Source organism: Strongylocentrotus purpuratus, unplaced genomic scaffold (assembly GCF_000002235.5).
Source record: "Strongylocentrotus purpuratus isolate Spur 01 unplaced genomic scaffold, Spur_5.0 spur5_scaffold_6, whole genome shotgun sequence".
NCBI lineage: Eukaryota > Metazoa > Echinodermata > Echinoidea > Camarodonta > Strongylocentrotidae > Strongylocentrotus > Strongylocentrotus purpuratus.
In genome coordinates this window covers 60,094,224-60,109,747 of record NW_022145612.1, presented here as the reverse complement: position 1 = coordinate 60,109,747, position 15,524 = coordinate 60,094,224, and the positions used below count along the sequence as shown (strand labels likewise).

At 37.1% G+C, this 15,524-nt stretch overlaps 1 protein-coding gene across 1 annotated transcript; it reads right to left on the bottom strand.

The window, feature by feature from the left end:
* Positions 1–4,200: 4,200 nt before the first annotated feature.
* Positions 4,201–14,380, bottom strand: LOC580476 (S-adenosylmethionine sensor upstream of mTORC1). Its single transcript, XM_780531.5, has 4 exons — positions 13,655–14,380; positions 11,229–11,619; positions 8,066–8,180; positions 4,201–7,311 (listed from the first exon to the last, which is right to left on the bottom strand). The coding sequence occupies exons 1-4, from the start codon at positions 13,734–13,736 to the stop codon at positions 6,736–6,738; spliced, it is 1,164 nt and encodes a 387-aa protein (XP_785624.3). The 5' UTR covers positions 13,737–14,380; the 3' UTR covers positions 4,201–6,735.
* Positions 14,381–15,524: the final 1,144 nt, after the last annotated feature.

Here is a 15,524-nt window from a genome sequence, read left to right as displayed (position 1 = left end):
CTAAGAGCTAGTGTACTCGATCGAAGAGGTTCTGAATCAGAATGGGAGCATTATTGTCAACAAACAGATGCCATCAGATTTTTGCGCGTATCTCGCAAATTCATGGCGCAAAAGTGGATCCGATTGTGTCGTCATCAATAAGAAAGAGTATGATGCGCAAAGTATTATTGTCAACGTCACTGGTCAGCCGCGCGCATGAATGTGATGACGTCACAACTGTGGGCCCGTACCATTTGTTCTTGACCAAAGGCTAGTGATACCCATGAGGAGGAGGAAGGAGTGAGGGAGGGGGGGGGTATTAGGGGGTAATGGACATACGGTTATCAAGGAGAACTAGAATTGAGGATCTTAATTATCTAAAATCAAATATCCAAGGCAAAATCTTTTCAGGGCTATTTCCGAAGCCCTAGGTGCAAATTTGCGTATGGTGGTAAGGTACTGTGGACCCCCCCCCCCCCCCCCCCGAAATTGACATATAACTTTCGTTGGACAAGACATGTATGATGAGTGTCCCGAGATGTCGCTGACAGCCTAGACAAAAGGCAAGTATTGGAACTCACTGCAAATTATAATCATATTGCACGTCATCATGGAATTCAATGGACAGTGGTATCTGTTATATATTTTTATTTAATATATTTACATCCAATTTTTGAGCTGGCTCGCTCTAAATTAATAAAGGATAAAATCCAGTGAAACTGTCGATCCTATATAAAAACATTGAGACTGACCAGTTTTAAGCCAATAAATTGCAGAGTTTTTATCACCATCCTATTAAAAATATATATATATTTTTAAAAATCGCCATAAGGATTTAAAAACGGTGACATCGCTTAGCTGCATAGTTTTTTCATTATTCATTAATCGATACAATATTTGCACAATTCATACGCTAGCTTTAATCTAACACTGATTACAATACCTGAATCATCAGGTATTGTCGGTACGTGTGGCGTCGCATGGGTCTCGACCGTGTTATCTAGGAAAAAATGACGTCATGGATGATGCAAACTTCTACTTTAACCATGTAGTACAGTATCACATGGGCTGAGGAGTGAGGACGATTTTCCCCAAAACCCTTGAAAAGTCACCATTGAGGATTATTGATGGGGGTGGGGAGAGGCACAGCAGAACCAAATCTCATCTCGCATGTCTTTGATTATGCACATGAAGAACAAAAATAAAGTGTGCCATACCTCCATCAGCAATTTCACTAATTTGCACCATAAAAATGTTATAATTACCCTTTTTTATCATTAAATTTCTATATGACTTGTTTAGGCTTGTCAGAGAATTTGCGGACTTGTTGTGCAGCTACATGGGACCATGTGCCCCTCCCCCAAATAGGGAAAAGATGAGGTGAGAAAGAGACGCAAGAGAAATATAGGGAGAGGTGAAAAGTTACGATCTGCCAGATGGTTCCTTCTCACGTTACCAGTATTGTATGATGCAACTTTTAACATGATTGATAGCTTAGTCATGTACCTCAGGTCCAAGGTTCGATATCAACTCTTTATTTCCTTCTCATGCATTTTTGCAAAATTGAAAATTTTCCAAATAATCGAACCTGGACCATCGTATAGTCGGAAACGTTATATTAATGTCAGATACTACCTGGTCCATACTGGTAACTTGGCTCGGTGATCAAAAGAGACAAAATTTCAGGCTATGAGCATGATTCGATCAGTGGTAAACACACTAGCGTATACGGAGGGGATGGAGGCAAGGGGGTCAATCTACCCCCCCCCCCCCATGGCAGAAACAAATAAATGTAGAGAAAAAAAACTTTTCGAAAAACGGACATCAGAAGTGCTCTCACTTGCAGGCACGTAGCCACGGGGGGGGGGGGGGCATGTGCCTAAAAAAAATACAAGGTCGGTTGAACTTTTTTAGACCCCTCCCCAGGACGTCGATCATTACATATGTGCCCCCCCCCCCCCAAAAAAAAAAAAAAACCATCAAGCTCTGGCTACGGCCCTGCTCACTTGACACATCGTTCGCTAGACAAATACAATTTTACATATTTAACCTATGTTTCAAGCAATGGCATAATATGTTTGTAATCTTGCTTTTAACGGCTAGCAGAATATCTTGAGAAATTTGCAGACCCCATCCCCCTCCACAATAATAAGCGATTAATATATGATAGAGCAGAACTTCTTTTTTTAAGTCATAAAGTCCTTTTCAATTCAATTAAACACAAATTTGTACCAAATTGCACGGTTACAAACTGCAATATGGCAAAAGCTCTCACCGTGGAAGGGGAACACCCCCTCCCATTTCCTTGCTTGTCCCCCCCCCCCCCCTCCCGACGCTAAATCCCAGACATGACGCTGTCCTACATACTTTGCGAATGTTAAGTCTAATATCTATGAACATATTCAGGAGCTAGCTGATAATTGTTGCTATGTCGGGTGTGATGTAAAGCAATGATCCCCCTGGGATAAATAGAAAGTGATGCTTGATGCAACTACAATTGTCATAACCATGCAGAAAGATACCATGCAACCATGCAACCATGCAAGAATACTGATTATCTTCGGCTCTGAGGCTCAGAAAAGGAGTACGCAGCGGAAAGAACTTTGAAGCGATCTACTGTTTTGTATTTTAAAAAAGAAAAAAGAAAAGAAAGAAAGAGTAAAAATGAGAATAAACCGTTTCCCCTAGTTTTAATTTACCCCAATTGTTCTTTCTGTTTTCTTTCTTCTTTTTTTTTGCTTACCATTTAGTGGTAGTGAAATTGTTTTTTATTTTACACAATTTCGCTATTTTTTTCCGTTAAAAATCACCCTGTCATATTATTAGCAGTTTTGTAATGCCCTTGACTAATTCTGGCTATGAATGCGGAAATTCCGGCTTCTTTCCATCCTCCCACGCTTCGGAAATTCACGGAAAGTTACCGCTACTTTTCCTAAAATTTCATCGAATCCCTTCACCTATTCGTGTTTTATGATAAATATCTTACAACCTCAACACACCTATCATGCTCTGTCTTCTATTAAAGCGAGAAGCCCCCCCCCCCCCCTGTCTGTCTGCTTTTCTTTCTGTCTGTCTCTCTCTCTCTCTCTCTCTCTCTCGCTCTCGCACGTATCTTTCTGCATGGTTATGACAATTAATGTCCCCCCCCCCTTCCCCCTCTAGATATATCAGGGTTTATATTTCTATCATAGCCTACGATAATAACAAAATTTACTCCACCCCCCCCCCCCCCCAACCGATCCTTGCAATATCCACTGTACCTATTGATTGTTCCGTGTCCTCATGACTCATCGATGGAGGGAGAGTCTACTTAGCATACAATCAATCAGGCCTAGCTTGCAACACGTGAATGGATTGCGAAATAGTCTTGCTTCATTATTAACGGTGGATGACCAAATTCATAACTCCAAAAGGGTTAGTGGTGGTAATAACCACTGGTGGATTTAATGGGGCACAACTCACCCTTTCCCCCTCTCCCTCCTATTTGAAAGCCAAATGATGTATCATAAGTATACAATGAACCTTCCCCCCCCCCCAAAAAAAAGTGCCCCTTGTGACAAGTATATTAAAGGTAAAGACCAGTATTGGAAACGCCCCAATTTCAAAAAATGAAATGGAAGTTCTCATTACCAATCATGTGAAAGAATATGTTTTGACTAATACATGATGATAAAAAATTTGCCGGGAAACCGCCTACTAATTCATATATTTGGTAAATTTGTTTCTCTCATGGTCTGTGAGAGATATAGGGTAGTCCCATATACATCTTTCTGTGTATAGTGCTTGTAACTTTACGAAGAATGGGCCAAATTTCTTATCATTTTGATGATTCCAGAACCTTGCAGATGCTAGATGCTAGATGATCAACCTTTTCTGATCGATTCCACAAAGTTTCTTTCACAATGCAATCGCATGACCATAACTGGTCTTTACCTTTAAACATGATCGTTACTATTTTCGAAAAATCAACCCCATTATATATCAAATATAAATCATGTTCGGATTACGTTGTTATACGCTATTGTCATGTTCACACATTTCAGTAAACGACCCACAAATGTAGTGAAATTGCCTTATTTTTTATTTTTTTAAATTAGATGCGATCTTGTTCCATTTATATTCTCTCACACTTCTTTGTTCACTTTGTCATCCCTATCACTCTTGTGCTAACAGTCAAAACCATTCATATTGTGAAAACAACACTTTTCAACACAAATCATATTCATGTGCTTTTGCAAAATTTAATCAATCTCTTATTAATAAAATATTTAATTGCAACAAACATGGGAGTATTTCAAATACATAAAACATGTACAAACATAGATATATTCTTTTAGCGTCTTATATAAACGTATATATTTCTTCCAGACATTTTAAATATGTGGTTTAAGCCAGCTAGCAAACCCTGTCACTGAGAACTGGTTGTCAAACGATGATTCTTACATATCGCTTACGGTAACCGTTATCCAGTTCTATATATTTTGGCAAAAGAGATGGTTAAAGATGAGAATACTTTTTTGTATTCTGCACATAGGCATGGTTATTTAATCTCCTTTTAACATTTGAGGAGTCCTGATTTCACACATAAAATTTAACAATTATGCTATTTCAAAGAAGAAAAAAATCCACTGCACTTGATTTTGATAGTCTCCAATCTACACTTTCTTTTCAAAACCAAAATCATGGCCTTGAGGCTTGTAAAAAAAAGATTCAGTATACAAAAACTGGTGAAAAAGTACATGTAGAAAACTAAAATCCAGTTTAGGAATCAGATATTCTGATTTGCATAACAAAATTAATTTTCTTTCCATTTGTAAATTTAAAAACTACAAAGAAAATGTATTACCGGTAGGCTCTGTTGTTGATTTTACTTGAGTTGTATTAAAGAAAACAATATAAAATATCTGTAGATACGTGTACATATCACATAAACAAATTTATGTTTGGATGGACTATGATACTGAATTAAAAGCATAGGTAACATTAATCTAGAGTACATGTGGAATGATAGAAAATTCTCTTACAAATCAAAAGGATTGGTCAGTGTCAGTATAAATTAAATACACATATATGTAATATAACAGGATTCTATAGTATGACTTTGACTTGGTCTGTGGACTCAAGAAAACATCTTTGGTGTAATATGTCAATACAGATGGTAAATTCTCAACTTGATATGCACCATTTTAGAAGAGACGTGAATCATTATTTATCATAGATGACGTTAATTACTGTGGATGGAATTGAATAAAACTGATAGGCATACTCTGTTACAGCTATTGAGGAAATGCAGAGTGCACTCTCACTCATACACTGTACTTGTACAGGTACAGTACATACTGCCTTCCTCAGAATCTAAAGAAACTTGAAGTATAAAGAGATTATATTTTAGGTAACCGTCATGAAAGCGAAAAATTGCACCGTATTGATATAATTACCAAGTTTAAAATCTATTAAAAAAAATGTTTTGCAGAGTCCAATACCAAAGAGTCGAATACGACAAAGTCCGTATTAACAGAAGTGTTTTAAATAATGAGTTAATACTGAAGCTGAATTGTTCATGATTTAAGCAAAAGCTTAATAATAATCAGAGGTGTGTGAAGTATAGCTGAGTTAAGAGAGTAAGCACAGAATAGAGTGGCCTACAGGTAGGTAGATACAATGAACTAATGTTGTATGATATCATTTAACATTTGCTGTTCAATAGTGCTAATACTGATAAATTTGCTGAAGAATGCCAACAGAAAGTGAATAGACTTCCAAACCTGTTCTAGCCTGTAATGTAATATTTGTTGATTTTCCACAACGATTGTTATGGATAGAATATAGTAGTACTCTCTGTTAAGTTACAAAGACAAGAATTATCTCTCAAGGAAATTAGTCAAACTAATTTCTTCATGTACCATGAAAACTAATGAGCTTTGATTCAAGGCAGCATTTGACAAGATCAAAAGAAACAAATTTATATTAAACCTTAGTAGAAAATATTAAGATAATTTTATTTTAGAAATATGAGAGAAATAGCAATGAAACAGGAATGGATAAAGTGGGGGGAGGGGTAGGTGTAAGAGTATTCTAGCAGGTGGTTGCTGGGATCACTTGAGATGGTCTACACAGCTGCCTCCTAGCAAGACTGCATGTCATTACCCTTTCTACATGCTACAGAGCATCACACATCTAACAAAATCCACATGATTTGAGAAGTGATCAAATGCTCAGGAATTGACATTTCACAAAAACATTCAACAAGTAAAGTACTTAACAATGCAACATTGCCTAGCACATATGCTAAAGTACATTATAAAACAATATCTAAGGGTGTATTGGAGTTCTAAAGGAAATTCTACGGCTATCCATTAAAAATTAAAAATTCTAATTTAGGATTAAATTTGATGTTATTTTCACATTGTAGTACTTTTCAAAAATTAGATTGTCTTTCATTGGAGATTTTAGAACAATAACTACTGGGGAAATGTGTTCTTTTACTCCATTTAAAACTTTGCATGTGTACTGTGTTTTTTTCTCTTCCTCTCTTATCCTCTTTTAGATCTTGTCATTTTCTTATGAAATTAAGATCTATTTTAGTGACAAGATTTGATAGCTGGTGTGAATGTAACAAGGCACTTGTGCTATCTGAAACAAATATATATACATATTCAAACACTCTCCTGAAAGAACTTCAAAGTCCAAGGTTCTGTCTGTTCTACATTTGGAAGCTATGTACGATGTAGCCTGTATGAACAGATTACAGGATATCTACCAAATTTCAGAAAAATCATCCACGAAATGTGATGGCAGTTCACTGAAGGCATCGCTTAAGTCTGCTATTTCGGCCTCTGTCCTCGGAAGACAGTCGGAGAACACGCTTTCCTCCACATCCTCATTAAAGTCCTGAGGGATGTAGAGCATGTCTGGTCCGGCTTCGTTGCCGGACAGGTCACCTGGTGGTTCTTGAGATGTTTTACGGAAGGCCATGTAGTGCAGGTGGGTGTCCTTGCGGTAGCGCCACCTGGTGAATCCCAGTGACTCGATGGCAGTCCTCCAGCTCTTGACCATGCCTGCATTACGGTTCTGGTGGGACGAGTCTGGCGTGATGATAAGCAGAAGGCCATTCATCTGTAACAGTTGGTGGGCCTTCTGGCAACATATCCATCTTTGGTACGGCGAAGGGAAGTACGACAGGAGCAGAGAGAAGACGATGACATGAAAGCACTCCCTGGGAAGTGTCTCCACAGGACTTTTTAACGTTCTTAGGTATCTATTGACTGTGTCTGGAGCAACTTGGAGAGGTTGTTGTATTTGAAGATTCAAGAAGTCACATTTATGAACACTCTGTGGAGGGAAATGGAAAAAATAGTGTAAGTTTTTTATTCAGTTACAAATGCATGTCAACATATTTTTTTTCTTTTCAAGTCAAAATATCCTCTTCCTATGAAAACCTTTTCCCCCCTTCTAAAAACAAACAAACTGATTTAAATTTAGCTTATTTCCCTCTGTTCTAATTTAGAAATAGTCTTTCAACATTTGCTTTTATCAATCACATCAGCTGAGAAGGCATAAAATAGACACAAACCTGAAAATAGCCTTTCAGAGGCCGCTACTTCTACTTCTTGGGCCAGTAAAACCTCAGGAAGTGAATAGACAAAAGGAATGGAGCTCATTTCCGGCTGTTTGTGACATGCAGTCAAGCTCTTATTTGATTTTAGTCCCTCTCTTTCCTGACTTTTTCCCTGTTCGGCTTTATTTTTTTTACACAGTAGAGAACAAAAAGAAGTACTTTGTGGTTCATGACTTATGCTACGTTTATCAAACACAACCTGCTCTCTTCTGATTTATCTATTTGATACCATTGTGTTGCTTCAATGGACATTAAAGTGCTTCAAGTCTGCTTGCCACAATATTTTTCTTATTCTTTTTCTTTTCAATACAAACATGAAAGAATATATTATTGCAAGTTTGTAGTTTTACTGCTCGAGCCCAACAGTTTTCAAAACAGTTCTAGAAAAAATGCATTTGACCAGCTCATAAAAGGAAATGAAATGTGTAAGTATCACACAAACAAATCCCTACAACTTATTCTACTTACTTCAACTGCGGGTGAGATGTCTATACCAACTGCTAGGAACTCGTCATAGTCTAGGAACGGATTGAAACAGCTGCCTACATCTAGAAGTCTTAACTGGCCAGAAAATGGTAGTGATCTGTAATATGAAAGGTAGGGGGAATGAAAAAAAAAAAAAAAAGTTGAATTAGAATGGAATTCATGATGTAAATTAAGTTCAATATTGCAGTTATTATGAAAAAACAATAAACAAACATTAGGACATTAAATGAAGAGAAAACAATCGAAGGAATATCAAACTGCTTGATAACACAATTAGTTTTTCCCAAGCTCCTTCAGATAAGAATAGAAGTCTTGAACAATGAAAAATACATGTATATGTATCTACCATAAGTGGAAAATTCCATTAAGCAACTTTGGGGATCTCCAAGTACAGTGCTTCAGTTTCATATGTACATGAATGTAGGTCATATGTTTTCAACTTGTGAAGCGAAAGTGAAAGAAGAAACCACTCCTTCAACTGTTCAACAAAGCAGACTGGGGATCGAGCTACATACATGTACATGTACATGTACACTTTCAAGAAGATGAATACAATTTAGTAGCAATTCTTTTTTTGCAAACATCAAACCCATCATTCAATATGCAGATTAAAAGTGCAATGTGAACATATGGGTTACATAATAATACACATGGGCCTATAATATGAAGACGACCTCAATATCTGAATGCCAATTCTTATCCAATATAACATCAAGTTTAAACACACCAAATGATGTAAACTATTTGCAAATGGCCATTGTCCAATTTATCTTGATATCACGTGCAAACCAGTGGAGTGTTTACCCACAGATTGAGAGACCCCAGGGTCCTTGTGGGGTGACCCAGTAACACAAGGCAAGCCCTCTGATTGGTAGATTTTGTGGGCGTGTGGGGAGGTGTTGACAAAGGCAGGCTCCAGATGTCAAATGGGCTTGGATTTTAGTAGGCTAGTTTCCAGGCCTTCCAGATTTCCCCCCTTCCACCTTACTCTTACTACAGTACATGTACATGACATGTATGTTGTCCTTTATTCCCATTTTGACTATTTATAAGATACAAGTAAAATTACTGTACTTGTTAAAAAAACAAAGATAAATTTAAAGAAAAAAATAAATAAGGGACTGGGAAGAATAAATCAAGCAGTCTGGACTCTATTCTAATAGCAGAACTCCGAACAATTGAACAATGGAAGTAGGGGCACTGAGCTGAGAAGAAACTGACCTGGACCTTATTAACATAAAATAGCTATAAATATCTCCTCCTGTATTTTCTTCCTTGTACTTTTTCAATAACAACTCCCTGCAAATACATGCACCTGCAATGGGCAGCATGTATATTTCAAAGCTGTCCTTTCTTTAATTGAGGTAGTATGTGAAGTATACACTGTAGGTAATAATAGGCATATTCAGCCCTCCTCTGATATAGTACTACCAGCAGAACATTCAAATTTACTGCAATGTTTCGTCAGCTGGGGATCATACTTGAAAAATGTCAGAATGCTAAGTACTTCAGGCTTAATATGACATAATGTCCTTGATCTAATTGCAACAACCTATATAATGTAATGTAACTGTGTACTAGTGTGTAGTATTACATAATCAAGGTCTAATAACAACACCCTTTGTATAGTCAATACATAGGAGTGGCTATTTCAATACATAAACCTTGGGGTATTATATATATTTTTTCTGTGATAAAGGGCTCAGCGTTATCTTATTGACGGCTGACCAATACAAATCAATAAGTCTGATCATCTTGGTACTAGTCCTAACATTTCTCAGGTTTCAACATAATGCTTGCACTCAATAACAAGACACTACTCAAATTATGATAAAGTATGTTGTACATGTACATGTAATTAAATCAAAGAAATATTAACATTTTAACTCTTAACAAAGAGTATTTAATCTATATATGGATCTTGTGGAATGTGTAAAGTCCAGTAGAATATCCTGTGCTCTCAAAGATCGAGATCTAAAAGGCCTTGATTATCATAAAATCTTATTTGACACTAGGAAGTTTATTAGGAGTCGTCATTTAGTCTTATAACAGGATGATTCCTCTTCCTTTTCTTTTTGCCTTTTTTCTGCTTCCTTGCCTACAATGTATAACATAATCAATCAACAAAAGATCTGGCTGGAAATTAAATAATGACCCAGGTAAAACTTGGTTAAGCTTGCGCAATGCAAATTAGCACAGCTTCCTGTTTCTAACACCCTGACAACCAGACTATAGGTTCTCTGACTTGTCTGCTAAAAATACATTGTTTAAAAGTACAATTCATAAAGGGGGAAAAGGGAGATTTAAAGAGGAATGAGGGTAAGGGTTTAAAATGAGTATCTTTTTCAATCCGTTATCCTGTAAAGTTTCACTCAAAGAAAACGACCCACATTTCACTTGTCCAAACAAATAAGGAATATTGTTTAGTTTAGTAATTGAGAGTTTACATGTACAATGAACATGAAAATAAAAATATACCTAAATATATTGTTTAACATGTGGTTTAACTACCCTACAATTATGAGGAAGTTCTATTTATAAACTACTCAAGTCCCTACAATGACACCAAACTATCAATCAAGAAGCAAAATTGAGCCAACACCTATTTTGGTGTTTGTTACAATATCAAATTAATCAACAGAACTGTAGGCTTATACATGTTAGATTCTCAGTTGCCTGTAGGGGGGCTGACCTGGGGATATGAGAAAAAGCTATGCATGGCTGGCGAACTGAAGACAGTCGCATGAGCCTGCCTTTTTTTTAATGCAGCTTATTTTGCTGGCATATCCACTCCCTATGTCACGGCACAGAGGGGAAGGGGCTTGCTAACAGCATTTCCTGTGCTGAAGGTTGCCAGGATGTCTTTACAGTTCTGGCCAGACAAAAATATCAACATTAAAGTACTCACTCAGCCCTACATGGGACAATTCTGAAGTTTCCCCCAGTCTCTACTAAATACTCTCCAGACTTGACATTTTGTTATCACGCTTTAATCTGGAATCTTTTATTCATGCATTAAAACCTTGAAAAAGAGCCAAAGTAAGAGACATTGCCCTTCATTTGCCATAAATTGCTATCTCTTGTAAGTTGTGTACATGTACATCATTCACAGACACAGACAGAACATGATTGCATATCAACTTACATTGCATTATGCCTGTTGCCTAAGGGATGTGCCAAGTCGAAATACTGCTGGTGAAAGTCTTCCAATGAGGAGAGTAATGATGATGATATATTGTTGCCATTTGAATTGCCATTAACGTTCCTAACCAAGGCAGAACCATTGCAGGGCCACCTCGATTCCTCCTTCCTCTGTCCATGGTGTACCCTTCTCCTTCTGTCCTTCTCAAGTACAGTTTTCATGCCACCTTGAAAGAAGTATTCTATGCAAGCATCGTGGCACCATTTTATCCTGTCATCTGCATGTTTGGCTGACCAATGCTCTTGTGCAAGATGTTGCATGGCATAGGCATATTCTCCCAAAGAGACTTCATCTTCGCAATGTTCATTCCAGATCTTCTCATAGTCACCATCAGCTGTATAAAGACAAGATAAAGAAGAAGAAAAAAAAAAATTGTTTTTAATTACAGTTTGATTTCTCTTTATACAGTGCAATGGCTTCAATCGATCTCATAACATCCATGTAAAATCATGCTGTACTCTCATCATTTCAAATAATTATCAAAATTTACGGCAAGGAGCATACCATTTTGATTAAAATCTAGAAAAGGAGACAGCAGCATTTCCTCAACACAATTAATTTTGGTGATATGTACATTGATTTTGTCCCCCTCCTCCCTGGCCGTTGACAATCCGTCCATCACAGGATATGAGAATGAAGGACTGCAATGGAGGGCCAAATGCGGCTCTCATTTATACTTCCCACCTGACAGATAACATCGCTACCAAGATGCACTAGAAAACAATGTCAATATAAGTAGCTTAATTCCAAGGTTCATTCTTAGCACGAACTTGGAGAAACAATGAAAAGTTCACCCAATAAAGTCTTATCAGGCCAACAAAAAAAAGGGGAGAAAAAGAACAGGAGCTGAATTTGATACAAGCTTAACGATGTCACCTCATATTCCTTGACAAACAAGTAGACTATTCTCATCTACAATGACGATGTGATTATGCTGTTCAAAGTTCATTTCTTTTTTTCCCCCGAGCTTCAACAGGACGTAGGAGTAAGTTAATTATAATTGTTGACTTAAATAATTGACAAAGTCATTCAAAATCGAATAAGCACCATAAATTGTGACATACAATGATTGACAGGTCTATAGCAGCACTTGGAATTTGTCTTATGCCTTCCAATTTTGGAAAGCAATAAAAATAACAACCTATACATGTTCATGTACAAACTAAATTTAACATTTGTGAATTGTAAATTGAACAAACTTTCACTTATAAATACGATTTAAAATAACAGCTTCTTTTTTCTTAAATTTCTTTTTGATATTAAAGGGAAATCCAACCTTGATAGCAAACTACTCTAGAGGAAAGCAGAACAATCAGAGAAGTTCAAGTAGACTGGTGAAAGTTTGAGTGAAATCAGACCAAAAAAAATAGAAAGTTATGAATTTTTTCAAAGTCTGCTTTCATACACATGAATTTATTAAAGGGTCGGATGGCCCTTAAAAGAGGTGTAAAGGGCTCATATAGACTATTACACTCCCCAACATTGATGTGCTACATTCAAAATTGAAGCACTGCAGCACTGTAAAATGCAATGCCAATCATAAATGTACAGTTAAAGCCTTAATTACAGTTGTATGCAAATTCTGTACACAGAGTATCTATATATAGAGCAAACACTTTTGCATTGACACTAATGACAGCTACATGTATATGGAGATTAGGGGATGGACTTACAAGTTTGGACATGCAGCTGTGTTTGCTCACACAATTCCAGGGTGGGAGAGGAGAGGGGGAGGGGAGGGGGGGGGGGGGGGGGCAACAGAGCAACAAAGGGTACAGTACATTAGGAGAGGGTACTATAGGACTCAACATTTTTAAAGAGATTTTGTGTGAAACGTAGTTGCCAATTTCTCTGTTGGATTTAGTATTATAAACATAAATCATGAATGTATATTACCTGTAAGTTTATTACCAGATCTACTGAAAAAATTCTGCAGGGGAGATTTGTACATGTCATGTAGAGTCTATACTAGGCCTACCCAGAAGTTGTGTGATAGGAACATGTAGGCTACTTAATTTAAAACAGCAATTTGAAATAGTTTACAAGCAATATTTTATAGATCTCCTAAGACTTATGTTACTGTTAGACCACATTATAAAGGACAGATATTCCTAATGGTAAGTGCTATTTTGAAAAATGGATACAAGTCTTGATCAAATTTCAATTCCAAATAAAATTTGCAATGAAATTTGAATTCAAATTGTTATACATTTAAAAATGTATCAAGAAAATGATCAACCAACAATGAACAATAAACATAAATACATTTTTTCTGGTAATTCATTGTTTGGTTTTAAACTTTTATTGGGGGAAAGGTTGGATAAAACAGTGGCATTACAACAATAACATAGTAAAATGTAATACTGTACCTGTGTCATATATTGAATAGAATGGACGGTTCCCCAAGGTCAATCCTTGAGGATGAGATATAAATGCCAAACAACAAGTCATCTTTGCCAAGTGTCAATAGCAACAGACGTCAGACCCACACACAGTCCAACCAGGGAGGTGTTTTACAGCTCAGCTCAACTCAGACTGAGCTCAGCTCAGCTAGCTCCGCCGTTTGGAGGTCTCGCTGTCTCTTCTATTTCAGTTACTGTTACAAAAAACAAGTACACCTATTATCTAAATACAAAAAATGTCTGTGACTATGCTATGCTTAGTACTTTAGTTGCAATCTTTGGAAGCTCCTTTCTTGACAACTTGTCCCTCAAATTTCACAAATCCGACAGGCCGATTTGGGGTCAAAGTCAACGACGGTCGACGGACGAATAAGTCTTGCACTTGAACCTGAATTGAAGTCAACACAATTCTCGATTGGAATGCAATAAAAATAAAGTTACTGCGGTACTTCTCTGATAAATGGTATCAGCTTGTCCTTCTCAATTCTCGTTTGCACAAATAAGACCTTAAAACACGAAAATTCAAGTATTCAGCTTGCTTTTGCATCCGATCTTGATAGCCCCGCTCAGCGATCAGCTGATGGCTGCTATTCCTGTCCGTATTGCAATGCAAGTGAACCAGCTGTTTTTTGAACAAGGCACGGCAACCGCGATCGTGTGTTGCTTTGTGCAGACAATCATTAGCAGCTGGAAATCTTCCACTGCCTCTCCGTTATAAATATTCAGTACGTTCATTTCGCTGTGGTCACATGGGTCGACACACCTCTCATATTCGACCAATCACTAAGGAGCGTACAGCTATATTACAACGAGCGTTTGCCGTTAATATACAGTCGTCTCTGATTGGACAATGGACTTCGAGGTAAATAGATATTCTCATAGAAACAGTACCTGATTGGACAACTACCATGTGGCAAGAGCCTCAGGTTAAAGTTCATGTGAATATTCATAAGGAACTACATGTGCAGGGAAACAGCATGCTATTTTGAGGGTCGTCGTCTGTATTTTTTCTCAAGGAACTAAACGGATTTCTAATTACACACATGTACTGTGTATTTGTCGCAGGTAAACTGGTAATCCCAAGCTGATTTTAATAAGATCAACTTTCCGTGCGTGATACTGTTTCTCATTAAAAAAAAAACGATGGGAATAATTAGCTGTTGCCAGATATGTGCGAGAAAATAATTCGTATCATTTTCAAAGCAGGATTCCTGCTCATCGATCATGGAAATATGAACATCTTGTAAAAAAACAAATGATTCATAATTTAACTATAATTTAATACAAGCGAATAGAGACATGTGTTATGCGCCATTCAAAAAGTTTAATTATTATTTTTAAATCTCATTACGTAACGTCCATGTCTTCGTCAAGTTCACATTTGAATAATTATTGGTCCAACCCAACTTCATTTGTTTTTTTCCTCGAATATGTCGAAAGGTGGGATTTACCCTACGATGAGTCATCCATCGTACGACCAGCTGCTCACGTAGCTTAGACATTGGATAGGCATGCAGAGATATGGAAATTCAAAATCATGTCATGACTGGTAAAATTTGCATATCAATAGCGATCTCCTTGTCAAACAATAGCCTTGCGGGTTGCGCGAAATACCGTGATCAACATCACGTCCACATAACGGTCTTGTATGAGAGAACTATTTGTACTGGAGGCAACAATAGGCCAGTTTCGTAATGTAACCAAATTTAATGCATACGTCTTTGTGAAGTACCTCAATACAAATTATTTCAATCACCTGATAGGAATAATAGTATTTCAATAGTCAGAATGCAACTGCATATATTAAGTGTTGCTAGTAGGTCAAGCCATAATGTTT